General features: G+C 42.9%; 4 protein-coding genes and 2 non-coding genes across 6 annotated transcripts; 4 read left to right on the forward strand and 2 right to left on the reverse strand.

Moving 5' to 3' along the window:
- Positions 1–7,616, reverse strand: prkar1ab (protein kinase, cAMP-dependent, regulatory, type I, alpha (tissue specific extinguisher 1) b). The gene is made up of 11 exons (XM_053860945.1): positions 6,116–7,616; positions 4,630–4,840; positions 3,710–3,880; positions 3,532–3,623; positions 3,397–3,458; positions 3,275–3,321; positions 2,783–2,941; positions 2,631–2,691; positions 2,378–2,499; positions 2,206–2,287; positions 1–2,133 (listed from the first exon to the last, which is right to left on the reverse strand). The coding sequence occupies exons 2-11, from the start codon at positions 4,801–4,803 to the stop codon at positions 1,961–1,963; spliced, it is 1,143 nt and encodes a 380-aa protein (XP_053716920.1). The 5' UTR covers positions 4,804–4,840; positions 6,116–7,616; the 3' UTR covers positions 1–1,960.
- LOC128756420 (WD repeat domain phosphoinositide-interacting protein 1-like) lies at positions 7,248–13,696 on the forward strand. Its single transcript, XM_053860933.1, has 12 exons — positions 7,248–7,657; positions 8,400–8,482; positions 8,587–8,756; positions 10,218–10,314; positions 10,400–10,497; positions 10,557–10,649; positions 10,734–10,804; positions 11,561–11,668; positions 11,938–12,105; positions 12,171–12,278; positions 12,374–12,513; positions 12,780–13,696. The coding sequence occupies exons 1-12, from the start codon at positions 7,581–7,583 to the stop codon at positions 12,893–12,895; spliced, it is 1,329 nt and encodes a 442-aa protein (XP_053716908.1). The 5' UTR covers positions 7,248–7,580; the 3' UTR covers positions 12,896–13,696.
- Positions 11,377–19,424, reverse strand: LOC128756413 (arylsulfatase G-like). The gene is made up of 11 exons (XM_053860920.1): positions 19,351–19,424; positions 17,161–17,386; positions 16,863–17,098; positions 16,589–16,703; positions 16,130–16,270; positions 15,715–15,914; positions 15,557–15,637; positions 15,383–15,491; positions 15,192–15,312; positions 15,026–15,116; positions 11,377–14,263 (listed from the first exon to the last, which is right to left on the reverse strand). Exons 2-11 carry the CDS (start codon positions 17,376–17,378, stop codon positions 13,983–13,985), a joined length of 1,593 nt encoding a protein of 530 aa, XP_053716895.1. The 5' UTR covers positions 17,379–17,386; positions 19,351–19,424; the 3' UTR covers positions 11,377–13,982.
- On the forward strand, positions 19,049–25,679 carry LOC128756407 (monocarboxylate transporter 7-like). The gene is made up of 6 exons (XM_053860906.1): positions 19,049–19,248; positions 20,615–20,857; positions 20,929–21,072; positions 21,146–21,274; positions 22,884–23,792; positions 24,723–25,679. The coding sequence occupies exons 2-6, from the start codon at positions 20,620–20,622 to the stop codon at positions 24,974–24,976; spliced, it is 1,674 nt and encodes a 557-aa protein (XP_053716881.1). The 5' UTR covers positions 19,049–19,248; positions 20,615–20,619; the 3' UTR covers positions 24,977–25,679.
- Positions 20,150–20,222, forward strand: trnav-uac (transfer RNA valine (anticodon UAC)). Its single transcript has one exon. It is a non-coding gene; the product is annotated as a tRNA-Val (tRNA).
- trnav-uac (transfer RNA valine (anticodon UAC)) lies at positions 21,451–21,523 on the forward strand. The gene has a single exon. It is a non-coding gene; the product is annotated as a tRNA-Val (tRNA).
- Positions 25,680–26,248: the final 569 nt, after the last annotated feature.

Genomic DNA, 26,248 nt, shown 5'->3' on the forward strand with positions numbered 1-26,248 from the left:
TTATTTTTTTATTGCTTAAACTGCCATCTGGAACAATCTATACCAAAAGGATAAACATCTTTTGCACATATAGGAGGTCACTGAATACAGGGCAGAATAGAAAAAAGAATGGTCCTCTATTGACCTGTAGCGCTGACCGCTACAGATCTAACCAACTCACCCAAGGTCGGGCTCGCAGGAGATACTGACGACTACTGAAAGCCCAAGATAGTTAAGCTAAGGCAAACTGGGACGATTACAGTGAGGCTAAAAATAAATGGACTAAAACCAACGAAGATGGTGCTATTCACAAAACAAAACTTTGTTCAAAAGTCAGTCTGCCGCTTTGTCCAGGAACAAATCAAATCATAAAACTCAACTCAAGGTGCAGCAAAGTCTATAAAATATTAAAATTATACACAAAAGATTATTTGTAGCAAAACATAATCACTACCGTCCATTAAAAAAAACAAAAAAAACATTGGAACTCAACTACCCTGCAATCTGCAATCCTCCCACCCAAACAATAAAATGTTCTCCATTTTAACAGTACACAATTGTATCATTGGGAGACATAATAGAAAAATGATGACGATATTTTAATCCATATGTCAACACAAATTGGATTTAAATACAAAACAAAAAGGAGCCGTTGAGCACAGGTGTAACAAACCAAAGAATGACAGAATTCCGGCTTCTGCTCGCAGCTGCAGGCAGTTATTTTCAAAGCACGCTTTCATTCATATCGGACCACTGGTTGCTGAAGAAAATCATGCCAAATAAGCATAGAGAAACATATCACAAGCCACTCTGGAGAAAAGACAGCCATCTTTTCGGTAGGCAGAAGCAATGACACTAGTTTTAAATAAATACCTGCTTTCTCTGTCAGTCAGAGTTCCTGTGATACTTTCAACATAAACACTTCCTGAATCTTCTTGTTGTTTTTAAACCCCGATATCCCCCCACCCCAAATTATTTCCAAAAATATCCATGACGTTATACAATTACACAGTTACATACTTTTTTGTCGGTTGACAAGAAGAAGCATTTATTCACTTTGTGGCACTGGACACCTAAAATAGAATTTATGGAAAAATAAGTGTTTACAAAAGACAAGCAGACATCTTACTCTCCTCTTCAGTCCAAACAATAAGCTCTTCATTTAGTCTGCGATAACAATAACTGCAGTATTATATCATGTTTACAAACTGTAGCAGAGGAGTGACAAAGCTATTTGGTGTATGTAGATATACATATTATTGAATTTAACTCTGAATACTGAAATTCAAGTCTCTTTCCTTTCTGCTCAAAATAGAAAAGGCAGTTCTTATACTCTCAATAGGTGAATAAGTAGATGACTACTTTCAGTTTGGGTGAAGGGGGCCGGAGACACGCTTTGCAACTTGGACAATAACCGGCATTTGGCACTCGCCTTGCAACTGCACTTTCAATTGAGAAATCTTCCAAACCTGCTCCGACAAACAAGTTAACATAAAATACTGAACAGAGCACATGAGTTCACTCAGAGACATGTGTGCCAGTCGTCTTTTGTCCAACACACTCAAGGTTCTGCTCAACGACGATGAAGTCAAAAACATTTTCTGAAACAAATTCCCTAAAAGCGCCATGTAAAGTTTGATTGTCCTATCATAGTAGTTCAAGACCCAGATGATTCTCAGATCAACAATCTTACTTGTGTGTTGACTTCAAAAAGCAAGTGTAACCAGCGAATACATGTCAACAAAGGTTAGATGATTTCACTGTGCCTACAAGGAAGCGTAGAGCAGCTGCTAGAAGCGCTGGTGAACACCAGGCCGTCACCCCGGTGTGACAGGTTGCTGCACCAAAACAAAGTGTGCTTGTGTAGAACTAGAAGGAGACGAGAATAAAAAAAAAGCCCGACAGAAGAAGTGGTGAAAAAAAAATTTGCATTGGTGGACCCTGGGTCTAAGAGGAGGGGACGAGCAGAGATGAGGCTGCTTCAGACCGACAGCGACACAAAGCTGTTGTACTGCTGGATGTTTCGTTTAAGAATGTCTGAACAGGGACCCAGAACGCGCTCAAAGCGGGGCCGGTCCAGCTTCACGCACTTCAGAGGTCCACGGGCGACCACCGTTGCAGCACGGGGACGGTTCATCAGCAGCGCAATCTCACCTGAGAAACGCACAAGAATTTCATGAGCAAACAATAGACGCACCAATAGCAGCGGCTGGAAAAGATTTGTACCAAAGTAGTCAGACGGGCCTAATCTTCCCACTTCTACAAACTCCTCGTTCTCAGAGCGACGCTGCAACACAGCTGCAGAGCCCTGGACAGCATCAACAGACCAAGATGTTCACACAGCACTGATTCTGATCCTGTGCCAGTAATGGAGCGCAATTAAAGACAAAAGCTTTACCTCCAGGATGATGAAGAACTCGTCGCCAGGCTCTCCCTGAACAACTATCTTCTGTCCGTCCTCAAACTGGACAGGCTCCAGAGCGTCGGCCACAGTTAGGCGCTCCCATTTGTCGAGAGATTCTAGGAGAGGGCAACACAGTTAATACGTGCACTCATGACATATCCTCAAATTTATCATAAATATTTTTGGATTTAAACATGAACAAATAAGTGCTTCATAGTTTAACAGAAGAAAATGAAACAAAACAAACCTAAAATAGACACTTTTCGGAGGAATTCTTCGTACATCTTCCTTTTTCTTAAAGTGCTCCCCTAAAAACAAACATTCTTATTAGCACAAAACAAGCTGAACCATAAAGCACATCACACAAACATAAATCATTATAATCTGACTTCTCCGCACCATCAGTATTCTTCTGTAGCTGTCTCTGTCAATGCCCCACAACTTGACATTGGTTTTGGCCCGGACTGTTGCAGCCCTTGGGGTGCCGTAGATCAGTGCCAACTCTCCAAAACTGCCGCCCTCACCAATGCTGGTCACCCATTCATTGTTTACATATACCTGTCGAAAACAAACACCTTTGAAGGAATGCTTCAAACATCGCCGAGAATGGCTGGATGCACACTAGAACACAAAACTTCAAGAACGATGCAAAGGTGAACGCAAATAGAGAAGCAGCATCATACTGTTTATCATGATCTTAAAGAATAAAATATGAACACAATACACGCATATGAGACTCACTCTGTCAGTAACTTTCTTACAAGAAAAACCTAAGGAATCTGAACAAATGTGACAACGTTCCAAAGAAGTTTGAGATGCTCCATTGATCTAGAACATTTTCAAGTGTTCTTCTGTGGATCAGAGATTGAACACAAGCCAGTACCAACTTACATCCATCTCCCCCTGGTCAATCACATAGAAATTGTCTCCTTCATCACCTGCAGGAAAACAAAAACATACCATCAGACTATTTTCAACGGAACGTGATCAGAACACAGGAGAAGAAACAATACCCTGCAAAATAACTGTTTCTCCAGCAATGTAAGTGACTGGGAACATGGCGTCAAAGATGTCACTGCAAGAGAAATTTGGGAGTGAATTTGATTGCATGACAAAGACAAATGAAGACGGCAATGAAAGGCAGTTACCTCCTCTCATTGTCATCCAGGTGAGAGAAAAGCACGTTCTTTTCAATAGCTTTGGCCAAGGCGGCCATCGTTTTGTAGTCCTTGGGAATGACCTGGGAAAACAGTAAACATGAGTTTCAGGAGAAAGCACTGCACTTCATGTTAGAAGTCTGATGTATTGTGCCAAATATCAGTGTACCTTTCTGACATACGAGGCTGCATCCTCCTCTGTATAGACCTCAGCACTGAAGGCTCCCCTCCGCCGACGACCCTTGACCACCGGATTCATAGGTGGAGAGACCTCCTCATCACGGGAATCTGAGCGGGAACTGCTCGCTTTTTGCTGATTCAGAATCTGCTTAGCTTCCTCCTACGAAAAAACAACAAAAAATGTTTCATTATTAATTCATTATTTCAGCATAATATAAACAGTGAGTAAAAAAAGATGTCCAAAACCTCATCAGATTACACACCAAATGTCTGACCATTTTACACTACTTTTATAATGTAGATAATATAAAACAAGGTAAAACGCTTGAAATGTTATATGATTTTACATTATTCTCGTTTAATTCATTTCATTTCATAGGAGAGCTGCACAAATACAGGCGAAGGGCCGCATTGGGCCCCCAGGCCACACTTTGTCCACCCCTGATATAGAGCATTACAACAGCAGTCACATGAGCACAAAGCTCGATTACTCTGACAATACAATCTCCCTGTAGCAATGCGATAATAGCCCTTCACAAAAGGAATAGAAACGTGAGAAGAGATTCTTGTTCTCGGTCTTTCAGAATCTTGTGCATTCGCCCTGGTCACATTGATCCACTTCAAGTTATTCTTCATCACATTCTTGACTGGAAATGGTTGTCTTCCACATTCTGAATTGTCACACACTGAATTGAGTGTCTCAATTTTAACTTGACTTATTCCAGCAGGTTAGCTTGTATGACTAAACATAAGCAGGGAGGTGAATTTTGAAACAAAATTACAATATAATACAAAATTAAGTTGACTGACACAAATGGTATTATGGCTTACGATCGAACATTTTCACTTGATGGTACATAAGGAGTATTTGCAGGTGCACATGTGACCAGCCTTCATCAAATGGCCCACCTTCTCCAGCCTCTCGAAGTACTCGCGAAGAAAAGCCATAGGCCTCTCTGGCCTGGAGGTGCACAGCTGGACGATGCAGTCCTTTAACAGCTGTTGAATGTTGTGCTTCTGCACATACTGCTCACACTCCCGCAGGCTCCGCTCCTCTTCACTGCTCGTGCTCCCAGATGCCATGATGAAAACTTCTACCCTCTTCTACGACCTGTTCACACTGGCGACAGACAGAAGAGCAGACATAAGTTCCATCAGATCTTCATACAAACAACATCTATCAGCTTGTTCATAACATTGTAGTCCATCTGAGGACATTGTTGTTTACTAGTGGTAGGAGTGAAAGCAAGTCACATGATGTGACCACACTTTTGTCAGACCACAAGCTGAGGCAGGCTCACAGAAAAAAAAAAAATTTAAAGTTTCAACCAGGATGAGGAAAACAACACTAATGTGGGCAGAGGGGAATATTTCCATATCAAAGTGGAGGCGGCAGTGAATCAATCCACTGTTTGAGGGGCCAAAAGCACGCACTAAAAGACTCCCCTTGCTTAAGGCCTCTTTGTTTATGGGCAACATAGAGATTGTGAGAAAGCTCTGATCACATCACCTGATCAACCAACGTGACCAAAGCATTACTAAATGTGACGCCGGAGAAAGGCGGCCCATTCTGTAAGCAACATGATATAAACCAAGTCTTCCCAAATGTCTATACAACTCAAAATCAAGATGGAGGAGCACTTTATTTATTTATTTAAGTTAACACTTATTTTAATTGTCTTCATACAATACAACGTACCCATTTAGTCGCATTAAACATATTCTACTACTACTCTACTTTTTCTCATGGTGCAATTTGCCAAACATTGCCGAATCCGCTGGGACACGATGCAAAAAAAAAACCGTCGGACGCAAGTTTCTCACTTCTAGCGTAATGACACTGTAATAAATAAATAAAAAACCTTTCTTCTTTCTTGGTTGCTATGCAAGTTGGAACCAGCAAATGTACAACTGTAGCGTCCTCCGGCACATAATCATCAGGGGGTAGAAAAAAAAAACATTATAACGGACAGGAACCGACCTGAATAAGACAAAGCGATGATAAGAAAACGGGAAGTCAAACGGTAGCTAATAGCGGTGTTAGTTGAGTCAATCAAAGCAGCAAGCCAATGTCCTGTCATTTACGCGGTCTAGGTCAGAGGCTTTAGGATAGCGCGGATGACCGCAGTCTTTCAGTGCACAATAGACGCCTAGATACGTTACAACACAATCCCCAAACAAATGGACTGTGCGTCTCGCTGTACAAAACTGACTTTAAATACAGTGACTGGTGTGTTTAGTTGGGTGCACAGCTGGTTAGCTTCGTGCAAAGGCAAAGCCTTCTTGCACTGACGCCATCTTGAGCTCTATCATAAACAAACGAGAGACGGAGAAAACGCTTTTTCACCGGAGGTCAGGCTTGCCACGAGCTGAGAATGAGCAGGCAAATACTCACAATAAAAAAAAGTAAAACTCCACCGAGCCAGTCGACGGTGACTCGGGATGGATGATCTTTGCCTGGGCGAACCGTTAGCAGATCCTCCTCTCTTCGATCCGAGCCCTGGACCGCTGCCCCACCGGATACAGCTGAGGACCAATCAGGAGCCGTCACTGACGTCAATCCTCCTCGTTCTGACATGTGAGCTCGTAACCCCTGGCAACGTTAAAGGGGCCACACGGAAATCGTGACGTCAAAGAAATAGTTCACAAGTGAGGAGGAAATCGATTCATAGAAGTTCACACAAGTTGCTCCACCTCACCGCCAATGGAACGAATGGGCAGCATTTAACTAACCTGACCCGCGGTCTCCACGTCTTCTTGTTCTTCTTTCAATAAAGAAAGCATAATAATAATTGCTTTGGGCAAATAACTGGGGATCCCAGCGTTGCTTTTGGCCTATATTCCCAAAACAAACACACAGCAGGAGCACATTCCAGATGTCTAAAATCATCCTGGGGCATTTTGAAGACGACTTTTTCTCTGGGAAGGGTATAGGCATTGGTTAAAGATTCTGACATTTTACGATAAATATATATTTTTAGTAAATACTTTTATATACAATATTAGTATAGTTGATATTAGTAATAGTTGATTTCTATAAACAATGTTGAATGAGATCCATCATTACAGGACTGGAAAAAGTCGAGGGGAAACATGCAACCAACGTGTAAATGAAGAACATGTAAAGGGCAGGCTATAAGAGTTTGCAATTGACATGGCATTCAGTGGAAGTCTTGCAGCACGTATTGACAGATAGTCTGTGCGCTTAGTGACAACAATATACAATCGCATACTTGTTGTGTATTTTGAGAAGCAAAGGCCTCAAATGTCTGGGTTCAAGGTGATGGACAAGAAAACAAAAGTTAGTGGTACCAACCATTATAATGACGTTTGAAGAACAAAGCACAAAATCATCCTCGCGAAAGTTGATTCACCCAATCATCACTTCCAATTCAGGCGGATGTACCTGTTTGCAAGTGACACGTTTTCTAACCAACCATAGAATAGTATTTGGCAGCTTGTCCAATTAAAACAAGCGACAGTCGATCACAGTAGGCTCTAACCAGCCAATCAGAGCCGCCCTCACTGTGACGCATGCACCCATCAGCTGTTTTTGTTTTTCTGTATGAGAAGTTAATAACGCTATAATAACTACGCCGCTCCGCTGCTGCTGTAGAGCGGCTGGCATTGCTGCGATCATAATTCCTCTCCCTTCCGCCTTTTTATCCGGGATAAAGCCGTTGGTTACGAATGTGTACCGCTCCAGCCAGCCCGTCCGGACATTCCTCTCTCTGAAGACTGCGAGCGTGGCGTTTGGAGTCCGGCGGCAGAGGAGGGGACGCGGGTTCCAGCTGGGATCGACGCGGGCCCAAAGCCTCTGACTTCCTCTCCCCAGGAAGAAAGGGAAATCGACGGGCCCGATGGAGCCTCCGCCCGAACCCGAGGGTCCGGGAGTGCACCGAGGCTTCATCTGCGCCTCGTTTAACCAGGACACCACGTAAGCGACCTACTGTAGCACAGCCGGGGCCCAGTTGAACTCAATCGCTTCCATGTACCTGGATGTTGCATCATTGCCCTGCTCTTTATTTGTTCTCATTTAAAATAAAAAAAAACACAGGCATGGCTCGGTAGAGGTCTGGGCCTGTACATGATAAAGGCCTGATCTATCATGAGTCAGTCTAATCGACCTTTGTTAGACGTCCAGTCACTTACTTTGAAAACATTTTCTTTATGTAATGACAACGTCTGGATTCACACGTTTACTTTATCTGTTTTTTACAAGCTCTCCTAAGTTCTCCTCTGGAATATTTCGACCCGCTGTTTGAAAAGTATATTCCAAATTGTTTGAGGAATGGAGAATCAACTTTCATGAATTCATATCATGGTATTATTACAGTACTATACCCACTCACCAGTTTACTCACCCGTTTTTACACATGCATTTGTCTGCAGATAAAGGGATTAGTGCAAAAGTTAATTATTTGCCGCCTTCAGCAGCTGGACATACAAAGATCCTGATGTTTCCCCCTGTTTAAGCCACTCATTGTGTCTTGCCGTGGGGAGATTGGCAGGTCACCAAACCCTGGTCTTCCTGACCTTGTCCTTCCTTCTTAAATTGTATGCATCTTTAGTTTTATTTAAGTCAGATAATGATACTGTCACGGGAAAAATAAATAAATAAACCAATGTGATACAGTATATTGATTTGATCAAGCTTTTCCATCCGTCTGTCACTGCAGTTCTCTCTCAGTGGGCACCCAGACAGGCTACCGGCTCTTCTCAGTCACTGCTGTGGACAAGTTGGATTGCATCCATGAAGGAGGTATAACACCATCATTTGCATCCTGTAAAATACACCAAGCCCTATGCCATGACGCAGTTTTCACTGCTTGGGTTTCACAAAAGCCACTCTCTTGTCTCCCTCAGTGGAGTGTCCAGATGTGTGCATCGTGGAGCGGCTGTTCTCCAGCAGTCTGGTGGTGGTGGTTAGCCTCTCCATGCCCAGGAGAATGAACGTGTATCACTTCAAGAAAGGCACCGAGATTTGCAACTACAGTTACACCAACAATATTCTCTCGGTCAGACTCAACCGACAGGTGAGGTCACAACACGCTCAGTGTGTTCTTTTAAGTTCTGGTTGCTGGAGTAGAACGCTGTCTTCTCTTATTATTTACGACACCAGATTAGGTCGCCAAAGGACAAAAAAGAGAGAAGCCCTTCACAACTAAATTAATCCATGTCACCCATTCCAGGTTATTTCTTTACTTGTCAACAACTACAAAAAAAAGACAAACATTACAAGTACAGTTAAATAGTACAATTAATATAAAATTAAGGAATAACTGAATGAAATAAAAACATTTTTGTCGCTTAAACAGTTTCCATTTTTAACGTTGTGAAGAACAATAAACAGAAGGATGGAACAAAATAAAATAATGTAAGATGTATGTAAATGGGAAGTTTGTCGCATTTCTCCCATTTTCTTGTGACGGCTTTTTTACTTGCCATGGGGATGTTTTTAAACAAGTACTGATCTTTATGCAGTACCTTTTGAGAAATTTTGAAAAGATAAAATCAGTCCAGGGTTCGATGAAGGGCATAATTCAATATACTCTTTCATTCTTTTTGTATCATTTAAAAAGAATATTTCCAGAAGATGTGTGAGTGATTGCCACCTGTCTTGGCTTATTTATGCTAACGTTGCAAAGCTGTCTTTTTTCAATTGCTCTTTATTTTTATTTCCTCGAGAATTCTCACCATGCTCATGAGTCTGTGGATGTATGGCGGGTACTCCACATACAGTATTTAGTCAGCTGTTAGAGCGTATTTGGATGGTTAATTCTCTTTCCCATTTCTCTACTGTGTCATCTGTTGATGCATTTGTTCTCAATGTTTAATATATTTCGGATGATGTTGTTTACAAGTTTATTTTAAAGTATTGTAAGAGTACTTGCAAAGAAACCAAGTCCTTGCGCCATTACACATAGTTACTTAGATTTACTTTTATCCATATTTTTTGTCTTGTTATTTGACCATTCCTCAGTATGTTTTTCTTGTACATGGGTGACAGTCACAGGTTTCACTGCAGTGCTAACAGAAATCGTCATAAACTGACATTCAAAAATAGCAGGCTGCTGTAAAGTGCGGTTTCGCAGTATGGGTGGCCAGAGTACCCGATACCAGTATTTGTGCATCCCTAAGTCATTTACCTCATGATGATTCATCAGAACAGACACTTGAAACTGACCTAGAGCAAAACAACACTCACATCATCAGTTTTATAGTTTCACACACCTGCCTCATGAGAGTCAAAGAATAACGTGAGTTTCACCCAAAGGAAAACTTTCGGATGTTGAGATATATGAAGGCGTGTTTTGAAGAGTGTAATTCTTCTACAACTATATTCCTCTTACGTTGTGGTCGATAATGCTCTCCAGGGAAAAAGTAGTAGTAACTTGAATTGCTATAAAAAAATCTTAATTGTTACACAATTAATCCGGTTAGTTTTTAAAACAAAGTCATGATGTACCTTAACCGTAATGTAATGATTTGATCAGCGACTGGTGGTCTGCTTGGAGGAGTCCATTTACATCCATAATATCAAGGACATGAAGCTACTGAAGACCCTGCTCAACACACCCACCAACCCCACAGGTACACCCAACTCTTGTTAACAGACTGGTGTTTGTCTTCGGCTAGCAAGCGCTTCGAAATGATCAACAAATAATCTGCCTCCTAGGCCTCTGTGCGCTCTCTGTCAACCATAGCAATTCCTACCTGGCGTACCCAGGCAGCGCCACCATCGGAGAGATCACAGTCTACGATGCCAACAACCTGGTGAGTCTGTGACACGCATCATGCTAACACACAGCTGAGTCATGTGTTTGTTCCTTTAGAGTAGCGTCACGTTGATCCAAGCCCATGACAGTCCCCTGGCCGCCCTCACGTTCAACGCTTCTGGCTCCAAACTTGCCAGCGCGTCAGAGAAAGTAGGAGATACAGATGTCCCTCAAATATCAGGCCACTCTAACTGTTGCTAACACTGGCTGTGCTTGCTAACTCTGTCTCAACAGGGGACTGTTATCAGAGTCTTCAGCATTCCAGAGGGACAGAGACTCTTTGAGTTCCGGAGAGGAATGAAAAGGTCCACGCTTTGTTCATGAGTTACCATTCAAATGACACTGGGAAATATCAGAGATCATTCATTGATGAAAATGATATGAAAGCAGACCTTGGCAAAGTGCAACACAGGGGCCTCATGTGGCCCGCTGCCTGTGCCTCATGATGAAAATTGAAAGTGGTTGACATATTTTTGTTTTATTATATTTCATTTAATTGGTTCACTTGGTTTTTTAAAAATTAAGACTGCATTCATGTTTGTCCTTTTCTCATTTCATATCCATTCCCATTTGGATTTTCATAGAAACCTTTTTTAACCCACCATGGTTCTCATGATTTTTGTAAGAAATAAAAATTAATTGAATTTTACGTTCATAAATTAATGTTTACTTGTTCTTAGACATATCCAATAATACATACTTTCAGTACGAACAGCATTTCTTGAGATTCATTTTCACTTCAACCAAGCCTACGGCTTCTGCAAACATGAAACTCCTTCAGCACATTTTATTTGAATAATTTGCCATGCGAAAACTGGTAATACTGAAACTTGTCGTCAATATTTTACAAGTTCCTAAATTAAGGCAATGTAATGTATTCTATATCCATAGAAGTCAACATAGTTCGGTCATACAGATTTTCAGTTTGTCAGCACACTATAAACCTCTCGAGCAAAAATCCATTTTACAAACACATTCATTTGTAATTAATTTCTGTTTAAATTTGCTCCCTGTTTTCATTTGAGTCACACTTACTAACTCAAGCTGTTTCTGTCCTGCAGATATGTCAGCATCAGTTCCCTGTCCTTCAGTGCAGACGCACAGTTCCTGTGTGCGTCCAGCAACACGGAAACGGTCCACATCTTCAAACTAGAGCAGCACAGCCCCAGGTACACACATACACGTTTGTAGCTCTACCCTTGTGGGGGGCTCTCATTGCCATAACCCTTTCCCCAGCCTCTCACCCTAAACCTAACCATCGGAAACAAATGGCACAGCATTTACCCGGACTCTGAACCTAAGTTAAAGCTATTATAATGACCCAGTTATTTGACATTTTCATTCTCAAATTGAGGCTTAAATTTGTGGGGTAAAGAGGCCCCCAACAATAGGCATCTTTTCTCACATGTGTAAAAGGTATATCGATTTGAATTTCCAGAAGCCAGGAAGAGGAGTCTCCCACTTGGTCAGCGTATGTGGGCAAAATGTTCACGGCTGCCAGCACTTACCTGCCTGCTCAGGTGTCAGACATGATGCATCAAGACAGAGCCTTCGCCACTGTACGACTTAACACCTATGGCCTGAAGAACATCTGTGCCCTGACCACGTGAGTGAAGTCATTCTGGCTGGTTTCATTCGTTGTTTAACCCGAATTGTGTTTTGGGTCGTCAGGGTCCAGAAGCTGCCTCGACTCCTCGTAGCCTCCTCTGATGGGAATCTGTACATCTATAATGTGGACCCACAGGATGGTGGCGAGTGTGTCCTGGTCCAAAAACACGCGTGTGTATCACCTAAAACTTGGATGTGCTTCTCTTAAAAGCAGCCAATATCTATAAGCGACGGAACTCTCTGACAATGAAATGTCAACTCTGAAGGTTGTTTGACTCGGGTGACGAGACAGTGGAGACGAAAGAAGACGAGAAACCAGACGAAGTGGCGCCACCAACGGTTGGACAGTCGTACGCCGCCACTGTGGCTCTCCCTTCCAGCCCGCTCTCCGCAGCCACACTCACAGGTACAAAAGAACAGTTTAGAACAAAACGCCTTACAGAAACCGGTTGGATTAAGCATTGATTCATCAGCAAAGGGTTATTAAGGGATAACAGAGTTGCTTTTTATTAGTCGAGTTTCCCTCTTCTGTTCGATGTTGTATTTGTCAGTGTAGTCCACTGGGAGGCGTTCTTACGTGGCCCAAACATTTCTCAGGCCGGAGACTATGTGGTTCTTTGTGTTTTGAATATAAGCTTTGACAGAAGAGCGTAAATACACTTGTTATTTTAGGCTACTCTGAGGATGGAGGAGCCCACAAAGGAGATGTGATCCCAGAGCACGAGTTGGCGGAAGGTCCCGTCTGCCTGGACGACGAGAATGAATTTCCTCCCGTCAGCCCGGAGTGAACGAGAGAGAATGGAAAACGGCATTGTGTCATCCCTTGTACCTGCATCTGCTGATCTTTATGTCAAATCCAACTAGGATGTTACATTCTAGACTCTGTCCTTCATCCTGCTCTTTTCTTAAAGACTTTTTCATCTATGAAGATAAAACTCTATTATCCAACACTAAACACACAACTAGAACACTTTCCTGAGTCTGTAAATCTCAATGACACAGTGTCAGTCTGCTTTTACTGTGCACTGTTGACACTAGGTGGATTATGTTAACTCCTCCAATCTAATCGCTGATGAAGTTAATGTCTACGTAACTGCAGGTAAAACAAAGGACGTGACGGACTACACGGGCATTTCTCTCAAGGAACGACCTCTCTGCAAGTGTGAGATCAGAACAACGCAGTACATATTTGAAGACTTGAAGATGCTAATTATGGAGACCAAGCAGTTGCAGAGTCACATGTCACCTGATAACAATTCTGGAGTCTCAGTGCAGCAGCTAAATGTGAAGCGCTTGATGTTTGAGCTGAACAAGAGAAAACTATAGATCCGAGAATCTCAATGGACATGTTTATTATGTCTGCATTTACAATTTGAATGCTGAATATGTTGGTACCTTTTTACTTTGTTGTACTTTAGAAAAAGTTTCCATGTGTACTGCGTCATTATTATTTTTACTATATTACATGTACTCTGTATAGTACTGTTATAGCAGCTACAGTAACACTTTTACTTGCCAAAGGGTGGCGCTGTTGGGACGAGTTGAGCTGTAAGATGCTGAACTGTAACATCATTAAAGCTGAAAATGGACGCGAGTGGGTTATTTAGTTGAGTTACACGCTGACACTATTTGGTTTGGATTCAGACGAGTCATCAATGACAAGTTAATGAACAAAGCTCTACAATGCTGGCTATGTTTTAATCGGACCAACAGCCCCTCTCGGACCTCCAGCTTCCCTCGTGTTGCTCTTTGCTCTGTTTGTTTGTGGCCTGCTGGATCTGGTCACTGACCTCACAGGCACATGAATAAACCAACACCTATATAAGACACCTTTACTCGTGCACTCCTCTTTCACCCCTCTCCGCCCTTCTGCCGTCAGACAAGTGGGTGGCAGCGACAGACGGGTAATGTGAGGTCACAGCAGGGTACAGACGATGCGTTAGTGGTGTAGTCTGCCACAGATACGGACTTGTCTGTAGCAATGTCCCACAACAACTCCTCCCTCAGTCGTGTGATCTTCTTCACTGCAGCCTTATATTCAAGGGTCCCGACCTCCAGGGGCTTTTCCTCAGCCTGGTCCCGTTCAAGATCAAAGATCAGAGGAGGATCATGGAACTCTTGCCTTCCAGTTATCCCACCACAGCTCTTAGCGCCCCCTGAAATAAAGTGTGTCAAGAGTTAGTTTGGGCTTGTGCTGCGACACTCCTACGTTGACATATCAGCTTGTTATCAAAGGAACGAGACCCAAACAAAGCCCAGGCGTTGACCTTGAAAGACAAACAACACAGACACACAAATACCAAGCAGGCCTTGAATCACAGGGTCGACCAGGCCACTTCAAAGGTTCAAACAGAAGTAGAATCAACACACGTCTTTAAGTCTTAGTAAATTAATGCTACTCTATCAAGCATGGATATTTATGATGTTAGAATTACATCATGTTTTAATTTATTCACTACAAAAAAAAATACAACCCATTTAAATGTATTTTTACAAGGACTTATTTCCCATTTTAGTTTCTAAAATTTCATTCCCATTTGGATTTTATACATTTATATACTTTATATACAGTAGTTACCTTGATTCTCACTTATATTTCTATTAAAAATATAGTTAGAAGTTGTACATACATATATTTATGCTGACTAATAATAATAGGTAATATTTAGATCGATTCATCTTCATTTCTTCATTTCATTTTTTGAGATTATTTCTCATTTTAACATGTATATAACCTTTAAACATGTATTTTAAATCAGTTTTTGCACATTATTGGAAAAAAATATTTTGCTGTATTTTGTATTCCTTTAAATTATATGGTTAAAACAACACAAACAAACAAACAAAATAAACATTTTTTCCTCATTTATTAGACAGCCCCTCACAGAGGCATCACCCATCTTTGTTCGGGAGCTTACCGGTAATGTAGAATGCCTTGTACCTGCCAGCTCGAGCAGCCTGCAGGTCACCATACCTCCCAGCAGCTCCACTGTTTGGATGGAACAGTGACTGCAATAGAAGTAGAAAAGACATCAAAACAATAAGACCAGTCTTATTTCCTATTTATTTTCAGTTTAGCAGTACCTTACGGCCAGTCTGTGCACCATGAAGGAGAATGTCTGACGCATCTATGCCATCATAGCGTCTGTCTGAAGGTGGAGCTACACCAGCTAGCGCCAGCAGAGTGGTGAAGATGTCCATGCCACTGTGAGAGTCAAACAGCTCTTACTAAGGCCTTGGAGGGTGAGGGTTAGAGCAGCATATGGAGGCGTCACCTGAGAAGGGCAGAGCTGGTGGAGTTGGCTTGTATGGCCCCGGGCCAGTAGGCCACTGTTGGCACTCTGTGACCTCCTTCCCATGTCGTCCGCTTGGCGGAACCCCCGCCTTACAAATGAAAGACTGGCATGAATCATTCGCTGTAGCTGAAATGCTGAGACAGCTCATCATACCTCTGCTCTGCTGCCACCTTCCCTGGAAGGGTCCAGCACTCCCTGCGTACTGACACTTCTGCTCCCACGGACCATTGTCACCTGCATTAGAACAGAACAGTGTCAGACAGGAAGGTAAGCGAGTTGTAACAGTGATGTCATCAATCCAGCCGACTCACCTGTGAACCAGATGAGAGTGTTGCCGTCAGTATCATCAGAGGCTCGCTTCACGGCTCCGACAACAGCATCCATCTCTCGAAGGCTGGCACTGTAGACCCCAATGCTGCCATCGGAGCTGGTATCGGGGCGCAGTGGAGGAGCCAAGGGCACATGCATGTGGGCTAAGGCTATGTAGAGCAGATAGGGCTGACCTTGTTGTCTACACAGATGAGAATTTGAGTGAGAGAAAAAGCACGCACAGCATTACAAGGAGCGTTTCTTTCACCGACAGCTGCACACAGCAGCCCGCACCCCCAACTGTCCACTCTCATGCACAGACACGCATTTTTATACCAAAATAAGTGGATTAAAATCTTTAAAAGCCAAACCCAGTCCATTCAAATGCGCTCTTACACAGCAGTTCACGAGGTGTACCTTGCTTTTTGGATCATGCTGAGGGCAGCAGACTTGTACTTCTCCGTCAGGGTCCAGAGATCGAGCGGCTGCTCCACAACACTGTTGTTTTCAAATAGTGGAAGACCAACTTGGCTGTAGCAACCTTCATGTCTCTTTAATCTGTTAAACAGTGTTGATAAATCAGCTTACTTTACTTACAAAGCACACTATACTTACTTTTGACTTGCGGTCCAATCTAACTAAGTACGGACTATATTTTTATTATCAATTAATTGCGACACATTTTTATTTATAATTTTATTTTGCCCCCTTTAGTGACTGAGTTCAAGAATCCGATATATTCACTTATAAGTCACTTGGATTTCCACATGCCAGTTGAGACAACAATGCCAGACATTCTGTGACCTACTAGGGCTTTTTCGTCAGCCACCGACACCCATCAGACAACAAGAATAGCTGCTTAAGAAGTAGCCAAACCTGATGACTTTGGGCCCCAGTGAGTCACACGCAGGGCACTGTGGCAGATCAAATCCTGGAACATCACTACAGCCCATGTCGTTACTGTAAGGAACACCCAAGTAGTAATCAAAACCTGTCCGGAAATCCAAACATAGAAGGAATGCTGACTTGCCTTGACATCGCAGAGTGCCAAAATCAACAACAAATGTTATTTTTCAACGTGGTTCATTTGTTTATAAAGAGCGGATGCTTTCTGAGACGCATGACTGTACTCACTGTGCAGTCCACCTACCACGTTTTGTTGGGCCATACTGTTCGGCGTGACCCAGGTGCCACTTCCCAACCATAGCAGTGAAGTAGCCAGCCTTCTGCAACAGCTGAGGCAAAGTGACCTCAGACAGAGGTAAACCCGCCACTGAGCCCACGGCGAAGTTATGGGTGACACCATTCCTCAGGCCGTAGCGTCCAGTCAGGATGGCAGCACGTGACGGTGAACAGGTGGAAGCTGGAGCATGGAAATCCGTCAGTCTGGAATGAAACATAGCGATAGATAAATACCTTCGTCTGACAGAGAATGAATGGATCTCTACCTCAGTCCTTGCCGGGCCATGAGATCAAGATTTGGAGTATTGCCTGCACTTCTCCCAGGCTGATTTGCATCCAGGTCACCCCATCCAATATCATCTGCCAGGATGATGATGAAGTTGGGTTTCTTACTGGGATCAGCGACCCAGACTGACCGCATGTGCACAAGAAAGCCACAGAGCAGAATCCCGGAGAGAAGTAGTGAACCGAAGACCTCGGCCATTTTCCATCCTAAAAATAAATAGCAGAGGGCACTTATACTGCAGACCTGCTGTGAGGTTCCAACACAAATGGCCTGAAAATTGTTCTGGCCAAAGCTCTGAAGAGTCAACTCACTCACTACGCACTCGCAGACATTGTCATCACAACTTCTCTCCAGTCAATGAGGTAGGTCACAAAATTGTGTTCAACACCAATACATATACGAAACACTGCTATAGACATGACACAGTCAACCGTGGGGTACAACATCTCGACTGCTAGAGGACGACAGTATATAAGGATGGACTTCAGCTCCACCATCATCCAGGTCGACAAACAGCCTCTCTGGTGCAACACGGAGCATCTGGAGCGAAACACACGCACTGTGAGGATAAGGGTGGACTTTAGCAACCTTGTTCCTGCAACAAACTGTTGGGACAACAGTGCACCAACATGCACTCCATCCAGGACTTCCAAAAGAGACAGGAAAATGGCAAGCTACATCACTGCAGACCCTTCTCACATAGTCCCCCACCACGTCTGCCTTCTCCTCTCTAGTCAGCAATACAGAACAGAGAACACACAGAAATGAACAGGTCTATTCTTTGGTGTCTTATTATGTTGTGAAAGTTTCTGTTTTCACAGTTATACGGTCGCCTTTCCTAAGGAGCTCAAATAAGGACCCAATAGCCCGATTCATATTTTTCCATCATATGGTACATAATAAAATACACAGTACCCTACCAGTCCACAGTTTGGACAGCCCTTCTTGTTGAATAGATCTGCTTTATTGTCATGATTTCATGACTATTTACATTGCAGATCACACGATACTACTCACAATATGTTTTATATTTTAGATCCTTCAGAACAGCCACCCTTTGGCTTGATTAGTGCTTTGGACACGCTTGCCTTTCTCGCGATGAGCTTCAGGAGGTGGTAACCTGACATGCTTTTCCAAAAGGAGAAGAAGGCCAAGGATTCATAGCACAGACAACAAAGCAAATGGAGGCTCCTTTGAGCCATTTAAAACATGGACTATATTTTTAGTTATTAAACTTTATTTACTTTGCTACACAATTCCATATATCCTGCTTCATATAGTTCATGTCCTCGGTTTATATCTAGCAATGTAGAAAAAACACTGAATTTTATGTGTCCAAACTTCTGATAGGTTTAAAAAATGATTAATAACTTACATTCAAAACATTGAATAAATAACAATATTCTTTTATTCTAATTCTATAAGACTTATTATTATTATAAAGCGTAAGGGCAACATAAGATAAACTGCCGGTATCTCACCTCTGTCCTGCACACACACACACGTGTTTGTATTGCTGACCCTGTGGGTACATTGTGAGGTCTCTCGTTGCCATAACCCTTTCCCCAGCCTCTCACCGTGAACTTAACCCTCCAAAACACATGGCTCACCTTAATCAGGACTCTGAACCAAACTGAAACTAATTTTAATCACCTCCTTATTTTGAAGTCTTCATCCTCAAATTGAGATTTGGGCCCGTGGGGGCCGGCAACAGGTCCCCACGAGGATAGTGTTTTGTCACGAATTGGTCCCCACGAGGCCATATCTACAAGCCCCCCACACACAATAGCCACATGTCGCTGCCTATATGCACTAAACTGGTTGTAACCAGATCTGTTAAACCCATCGTTCTCCTTGGGTTCGGGAGGAGCTGTTGATGAATGTGTCCTTGTCTCAACCGAGCGTGAGTTTGTTTTGAATGTGTGTGTTAGGACGTGTACTCGTGCGACTGTGTGTGCGCGTGTGTTTTGGACTCTATCTGCTGGATCAATTCGCTGGTTCGTTACTGCGACCCGTCTGGCAGCAACAGGAGCAAGCTACTGCTGGAACAGACACTCGCGACACACAGGTGAGAAACCAACTTCACGTCGACATATTGTATCTCATAAACCTATGTTTAGTCTGGCACAACTTTTGGCGCTAGAGTTGCGGCTCGCGTAGTAGTACTTACGGAGAGCGAGTCAGCGGCGGCCGGCGGTCACGCTGTCCGACCATCAGAGCCGTTGCGTCAGCCGCATGACCTCCCCTACCCCCGCCCATCCGAAATCTCAATGCTTTATATTTGTCAATTAAACCGCGGCTACTATCATGCAGTCCCGCTCTCTATGACGACCTCGAGTGCCGCGCTGGGAACGTTTCCAGGGCTCCACATGGCTCCGGCCATATGTGGAGCAGCAGTGGGTCGCGCTGGACGGTCAGAGTAGTGGGGGGTATCCCACCGGGCTCTTCTTTATCCGAGCTCTCGCTGTTTTCCTGCGCTTTTACAGACAAACGTAAGCAGGATGGTACGGGTCTCACCTATGACCTACCCCAGCACATACACACCATCCAACTAGGGCCAAGAAAAACCAGTCTGACTCCTCCAGTAGATATTAGCAGCCAACTGTTGCGTCTAGACGTCAAGACTTTGTGGGCTCCACAAATGAGACATCAGTGTCTGAGACTGGACCAAAGGACTGTTGGCGTCTGGTGAACTTGTCATCAAACACTGAAAGCAAAAATAGAACTTCTGAAACGTACAGTATGGGTTGTTTGGTTGATTGTGTTTCACAAATTCGTCACCATACAGTGATGGAATTTGCGCCCAAATGAGTGCAACAATTGTGGGGCAATAATGTTGGATACAATTTTGATGGAAATGAGTGGAGGTATGTGCTGTCTGAAGTGCATTGTTGAGTACGTTTTGGGATTTAAATGACTTTAAACTGTGTAACATTCTCTGTTAAAATGAGGTTTCCTCCTCCATGTCTGGTTCCATAGTGTAGTGGTCATCACATCTGCTTTACACGCAGAAGGTCCTGGGTTCAAGCCCCAGTGGAACCATTAATTTATTTGCAGGGATGAAGAAAATAATTCACATTTATTATAAAGTTCCCGTCACTCTTTGTGCCTACATTGTTGACATATCACACAGTCCAGTGTGGCTGTTGCAGTTACTAATCTTAATAAAGAAAAATGTCATATTTTTGTTGACCATGAACTCTCTCCAAGTACAGGAAACATGAGTCGAGTTCTGTCCTCTGAAACTGTGTTTGCTAAAGATAACTGGATCAAATAACTGTAACTTTTGGGTTTTGAAGGTTGACCCTCCCAGAGTCCCAGATAACATTGATAGGTCAAACACTGGTCTGTAAAATACAAGGAGCAGAGGGATGATGCTCCTTGAACACTTATGTGAAGGTAACCATTTGCCTGTCTGATGTTTCTGAACAAAGCGATCATGGCCCTGTGTGGACTGAAGACCCCTCGCTGCCTGGGGCCGAATGTTTACACTGCGGCCCCTGATGGAGGTTGGGGATGGGTGGTCGCGGTGTCCTTTTTCCTAGTGGAGGTCTTCACCTACGGCACCATCAAGAGCTTCGGAATCTTCTTCAAGGATCTCATGGAAGAGTTTGGGGAGAGCAACAGCCGAGTGTCCTGGATCGTTTCCATATGTGTGTTCGTCATGACGTTTAACGGTGAGAAGGTGGAACTGGAATCTGCGGTCACCGTGACCTAGATCATGACTGAGTCCATTCTGCCATCTCAGGTCCGCTGTCTTCAGTGATGACAAACCGTCTTGGGTTCCAGATTGTCGTGATGCTCGGCGGGCTCCTCATCTCCTCAGGCACAATTGCCACCAGCTTCACCACCTCCGTCAACCAAATGTACATCACCTATGGTTTAGTTGCAGGTCTGCTTCACCTGTCTGTCACATGACTCCATCTCTTTTGGACGCTGTTCACCACCCATCTTTTGTGCTGCAGGACTGGGCTACTGCCTGACCTTCCTCCCCACCGTGACCATCCTGTCGCATTATTTCACTCAGCGACGGTCTTTGGTCACGGCTGTGGCCTCCACTGGCGAGTCGCTCTCCATGTTTGCTCTGGCACCAGGTAAGCGAGCGTGCCGTGTTTGAACACCTCTGTGGGGATGCTAAAAAATGGAGAAGGTTAGAAAATATTTGGACAAGCCCAACAGCATGTTGCAATGTTTGAAGGTGAAGTTGCTCAACAGGTTTAGCATCCAGGGTGAAGAACCCGTCCAGGAGAAACATCAGCAGAATGCATCTGGTTCCATAGTGTAGCGGTCATCACGTCTGCTTTACACGCAGAAGGTCCTGGGTTCGAGCCCCAGTGGAACCATGCTTTTCATCGAATGCCTTAGAAAGCTTTTGCTTGCCTTAAAAAAGTTGTTGGGCTTCAATAATGACTCACATTATGGAGAATATCAACTTTAACATGCTTAATGTTTAGCACAGCCACGCTCCAACACACCAAGCCCAAAGTCTTCTTTGCACAAGTGATATGCAGCACGAGATAACAAAGACATATATTTATATATATAGTATATATATATTTGTATAGTTGTACAAATGTATTACTAGAGACGATACGTATGCATGCGACACCATTCCCTGGACCATCGGTGCAACAGTCATCTTGGGCGACTGGTGTTCAAGCCACACTTTAGAACTTTAAGCAGTTCTTGTGAATTTTATACAAAATAAAAAAATCTGTGTTTCGTTTTTGTTTTATTACTTCATGAAAACAAGTAACCAGACTGACTCAGTAACCAACCTGAATAGGAGGTGTCTAACAGCAAGAGAGAACCAAAGAATGAAACACAAATAAGTCACATGATGGCTTTGATAGTATCACACAGGCCTCCTCCTTCACTCCAGTAAGGTCATTGAAACCACCATCTCAGACGTCTGCAGACATAAAGGGGACCACAAAGAGTATCCCATGATGTGATAGTTATCTACAGGCTTAGGGGGATTGAACATCACCTTAACTGATGGTGCGAGCGTAAAAGAACCATGTGAATCCAGTCCTGAAAAATGTAGTTCTAAAAATAAGTGCACAAAACGTTGATCTGTTCGACATCAAGGCCTGACGTCCATGTGACCCGGAAAGAATCACGGGATTGGTGACGCACGCACGCTGTAAGCTGAGCTGCTCGCGGACTCCACTGTGATCCACTGGAACCGAAAGGTTCTCACAGCCACGGCTCAGCCCCCATTTTTGTAGTTCTGTCTAGTCCCAATCGGTCATTCAACGTGGACGGAGCAGCCATTTTGCTAACTTTAGCATGTTACAGCTTTGAAATGCCCAACATTCCCAGTTCTATTTTAATGTGACGCTACACTATTAGCATGCGGGATTTGATTACCGATTACTGAGGAGGAGCAACAGGATCCGAGGAGACACTTATGAAATAGTGGATATTTATTTAGGCTGTCTAACGCGTTCATTAGCACGAAACCCTTATGTTTGAATTGCTTTGATTTTGGCTGCCTTTTTATGTTTGTCTCAGCGTGAAAGTGAAATTATATTCATATTGAAGCAGAGCATGTTAGCTTGCTCTGTGAGCTGTTAGCTACCTCTGAGAGACTGAATGCCCACAGTTCCGACACCCTCAACTGGATATGTACAGTACATTAATGTGCTACTTGTTTGTTGAGTTGAGATTCTCTCTAAAATATGAACTTTATCTTTTCAGCCTTCTCTGCGCTGAAGCTGCAGCTTGGATGGCGACGTACTCTGGCAGTGGTCGGTGCTCTGCAAAGCACGATTATCATCTGTGGAGCTCTCCTCCGTCCGATAGTGATCAAACCAAAGGTCAACAGCAGCGAGTGTTCAAAGGAACTGGAAACTCTGAGTTCACCCAACAATGAGGAGAAAATGGATTCCAGTGGCGTGGACTGTTCTGAAAAGAAGGGTGAATATGAATCAGCGAATGGTTCTGTGATCACTTCTGAGACTCAAACACTGAGAGAAACAGCCGACGGAACCCTGGAGGAGAACAGTTTACTTGAAAAAGAGTCTCCTCTAAAGACGAATGAGAAACATGCAGGCGCTGAGGTGGTGGAAATTGAGAGGCCGAGCAATACGGAAAAGCAAGTCGAGGAAAAGAAGAAGAACTTTAAGCTTCTAGACTTTTCCATCCTGCGAGAGACCAGCTTCATCCTGTACTCCCTTTTCGGACTCTTTGCCACCCTGGGCTTCTTTGCCCCCCCACTCTACATCATTGAGCTGAGCGTCAGTCGAGGCGTGGAGCGGGACCGCGCCACCTACATGCTCTCCATCATGGCAGTGGCCGAAATCCTCGGCCGTTTCTCAATCGGATGGATCCTGAGTCGACGGAAGCTGCAGACCAGGAAGCTACTGGTCCTGCTGGCGTGTGTCCTCACAATGATGGTGGATTTGGTGGGATTCACCTTGGTGACTGAGTTTTATGGGCTGGCTGTGTGCTGTGGGGTTTATGGATTCTTCATGGGGACGCTGGCCTGTACCCACATCCCCATGCTGGCTGAGGATGACGTGGTGGGAATTGAGAGGATGTCATCTGCTGCTGGGGTCTATGTGTTCATACACAGTTTTGCTGGGCTGGCCGGACCCCCGCTCGGAGGTAAGTGCGCACTCTGAATTCAGCAAAAAGTAAACACGTGGGGACTCAGTCTGTGAAGGCTGCAGCCATTTGAGTTTTGAAACCAGAAAGCAAAATACAGAGCTGTAGCCCATCAAAAATGAAAGTCAGACTGGTGCTTTTGTTTAGGGCTACAAAGTCATACTGACATTAAATATTTGTTTCATCCACTGTACACAATTGATCTTGGCCATCAAAAACCAAGCCCAGACTTTGGTCCATGTCTTCTGGTCGCATCCTGGACCTTAACCCGGAGCATTTTTGTCAAGGCTAACCCAGGTGCTACCAACAGTTCACTCAGGACTTAAGCTGCGTCCCAGTTACCTCGGAAGTTAGACGTCCAAGCTCGGAAAGAAGTCACGGCTGAGTTAAGCGCATTCTTTAGGCTTATTTTTAGTCAAAATATGTCATGCCACTTGATTTAAGATAAATTCATCTTATAAATGACATATCAGCAAGTTGGAGGGACTTATTTGAAGACAATGTCTTAAAGACATTTACTTTCTGGTTCTATTGGCAGATTATTTGACTTATTTCAAGGTAAAAGTTTAGAGAAATAAGTGAAAAAATCTGCCTATAGAACGTGAAAAAACAACAAATTTCAGGAGAGACTGCATTGTGAAGGCTTATTTTCAAATGCCGTGGCATGTCTGAGTATAGAGCAGAGGACTTTTCCAGTGTGTTTGTTTTAGTTTGACAAATTCCTTTCCTGTGGAGTTCATACCCTGCTTTAATCTCCACTCTTTGTCACTGAGGTACATTTGATGCTAGATGTTTTGAGGTCTGCTTATGTCACAGAGCGTTGTGAACCGATTCCAACTTCAGCGTGACTCAGTCGGTGGAGCAACTGAAGTACTGAATTGTTAAGTTGAGTCTTGAAATTTGTTTTAACCTGCATGTTTTCTCTTCCAGGCGTGTTGGTGGATGTGACCCACAACTATGGATCGGCCTTCTACTCCTGTGCGGCTGGAATGGCAGTGAGCGCTCTGTTCCTGGGTCTAGTGAAGCCAGCGAAAAAGGGATTTCTCTGTAAGAAAAAGGCTGCTGACACACATGATGTACAAGCAACTGACATTGAGACTGCCGCTGAAAACGTCCTGGACAGTGCTGAGAAAGTCAACACAGACCAGCTGGAGACCACGGAAAAGGAGACAGCGGTTTGTTAGTTATGATGAGGTGCTCAGACAGGTCATTGCAGGGTGAAGGAGAAGAAGAAGAAGAAGCTGGCAAGAAGCAAATACTGGAACTTTAGAGTTTTGATCAAATTGAACATGCCCTACCTAGCGAGTGTACCAAAAGGTGTTACAATACTGTTGAGAGCTGAATCACAAGTGCACTAAATATTTTTTTACTTGGAACCATCATCTGACATCCATGTGAGGGTGCAAATGAATGTGTGTGTGGTTGAATGATTTACAGCTGATGTTGATGTTACAGAAATCATATATTTATACTGGAATTACACAAATCTCAGGTGGTTACATGAATAGTTTTGCAACAATTATCTTGCGCAAACTTTTTTGTTACGTTACATTCAACCTCTTTTTATATTGTGTATTTAATTCCTATTTAGTAAATTATTTTGACGCCATATCTTGAATGCAATGTTAAATGTTGCCTATACCCAATGTATATGCCACATTTTGTCTAGTCTCTTTTTAGATTTTTTTCCTTTTTATGATCATGAAAATTATCATAAAAAGGAAAATGATTATGTTGGGGAAATTTGAGCTGCGCTAATTGATTCAATAATTAAGTTTTGTGAACAAAATGCAGCTATTTGAATAAAACATGCCGTGAGTCCTTTTTTGTATGGAGGGATTAAAAGAAAAAAAAATGTTGGTCAGGATTATGTGATAATAATTCCGAATTGGGTTTAAAATAAAACACTTTAAAGCATTACTGCTTCTATGAGTTATATTTTCCTGTGTGTGCATTACTTTTTTGCTTATTCCTTTATTTTTATTCTATTTTATTTTAAGTATTATGTTTGAATTTTCATTCTAGCGTTTTTTTATGGAAACATGGTATATACTTGCTTCTGAAATAGTATTTTAAACATGATAAGCTAGCGTTTTTTTATGTAAATGTGTGATATACTTGCTTCTGAAATAGTATTTTAGACGTGATAAACACGATTAAATCATCATCTTTATTGTTTATAATAAATTAACATGACAATAAATAAGAGTATTAAGTAGGGTTTTTTTTTTGGCAATTTTTATTCCATAATACATTATTATTATTATTATGATTATTATTATGATTATTATTATGATTATTATTATTGTTATTATTATTATTATTATATTAGTAGCAGATAAATCTGCTTTTTAGGCACCAAAGACGATGCAATGTGTTTTTTGTTTCGATGTGTTTCAAAATATGCGTTTTCATAATTTCCGCATTGTGGGAAAAATAAAGGCAATAAGTAAACA

The sequence above is a fragment of the Synchiropus splendidus genome, chromosome 1 (assembly GCF_027744825.2).
Source record: "Synchiropus splendidus isolate RoL2022-P1 chromosome 1, RoL_Sspl_1.0, whole genome shotgun sequence".
Lineage (NCBI taxonomy): Eukaryota > Metazoa > Chordata > Actinopteri > Syngnathiformes > Callionymidae > Synchiropus > Synchiropus splendidus.

What these genes read in the sequence shown, in the direction of transcription:
- LOC128756413 (XM_053860920.1), bottom strand. Translation starts at nt 17,378, where the DNA reads ATGGCCGAGGTCTTCGGTTCACTACTTCTCTCCGGGATTCTGCTCTGT. An exon ending in ATGGCCCGGCAAGGACTGAG is followed by an intron (nt 17,099 to 17,160) that starts GTAGAGATCCAT and finishes GTTTCATTCCAG; the next exon opens with ACTGACGGATTTCCATGCTC. An exon ending in CACTCTCATCTGGTTCACAG is followed by an intron (nt 15,638 to 15,714) that starts GTGAGTCGGCTG and finishes GTTCTAATGCAG; the next exon opens with GTGACAATGGTCCGTGGGAG.
- LOC128756407 (XM_053860906.1), top strand. Translation starts at nt 20,620, where the DNA reads ATGGCCCTGTGTGGACTGAAGACCCCTCGCTGCCTGGGGCCGAATGTT. An exon ending in GTTCGTCATGACGTTTAACG is followed by an intron (nt 20,858 to 20,928) that starts GTGAGAAGGTGG and finishes CTGCCATCTCAG; the next exon opens with GTCCGCTGTCTTCAGTGATG. An exon ending in CACCTATGGTTTAGTTGCAG is followed by an intron (nt 21,073 to 21,145) that starts GTCTGCTTCACC and finishes TTTGTGCTGCAG; the next exon opens with GACTGGGCTACTGCCTGACC.
- LOC128756420 (XM_053860933.1), top strand. Translation starts at nt 7,581, where the DNA reads ATGGAGCCTCCGCCCGAACCCGAGGGTCCGGGAGTGCACCGAGGCTTC. An exon ending in TCGTTTAACCAGGACACCAC is followed by an intron (nt 7,658 to 8,399) that starts GTAAGCGACCTA and finishes CTGTCACTGCAG; the next exon opens with TTCTCTCTCAGTGGGCACCC. An exon ending in CTCCGCAGCCACACTCACAG is followed by an intron (nt 12,514 to 12,779) that starts GTACAAAAGAAC and finishes TTGTTATTTTAG; the next exon opens with GCTACTCTGAGGATGGAGGA.
- prkar1ab (XM_053860945.1), bottom strand. Translation starts at nt 4,803, where the DNA reads ATGGCATCTGGGAGCACGAGCAGTGAAGAGGAGCGGAGCCTGCGGGAG. An exon ending in CAGCCTCGTATGTCAGAAAG is followed by an intron (nt 3,624 to 3,709) that starts GTACACTGATAT and finishes CTGTTTTCCCAG; the next exon opens with GTCATTCCCAAGGACTACAA. An exon ending in GCTACAGAAGAATACTGATG is followed by an intron (nt 2,692 to 2,782) that starts GTGCGGAGAAGT and finishes GTTTGTTTTTAG; the next exon opens with GGGAGCACTTTAAGAAAAAG.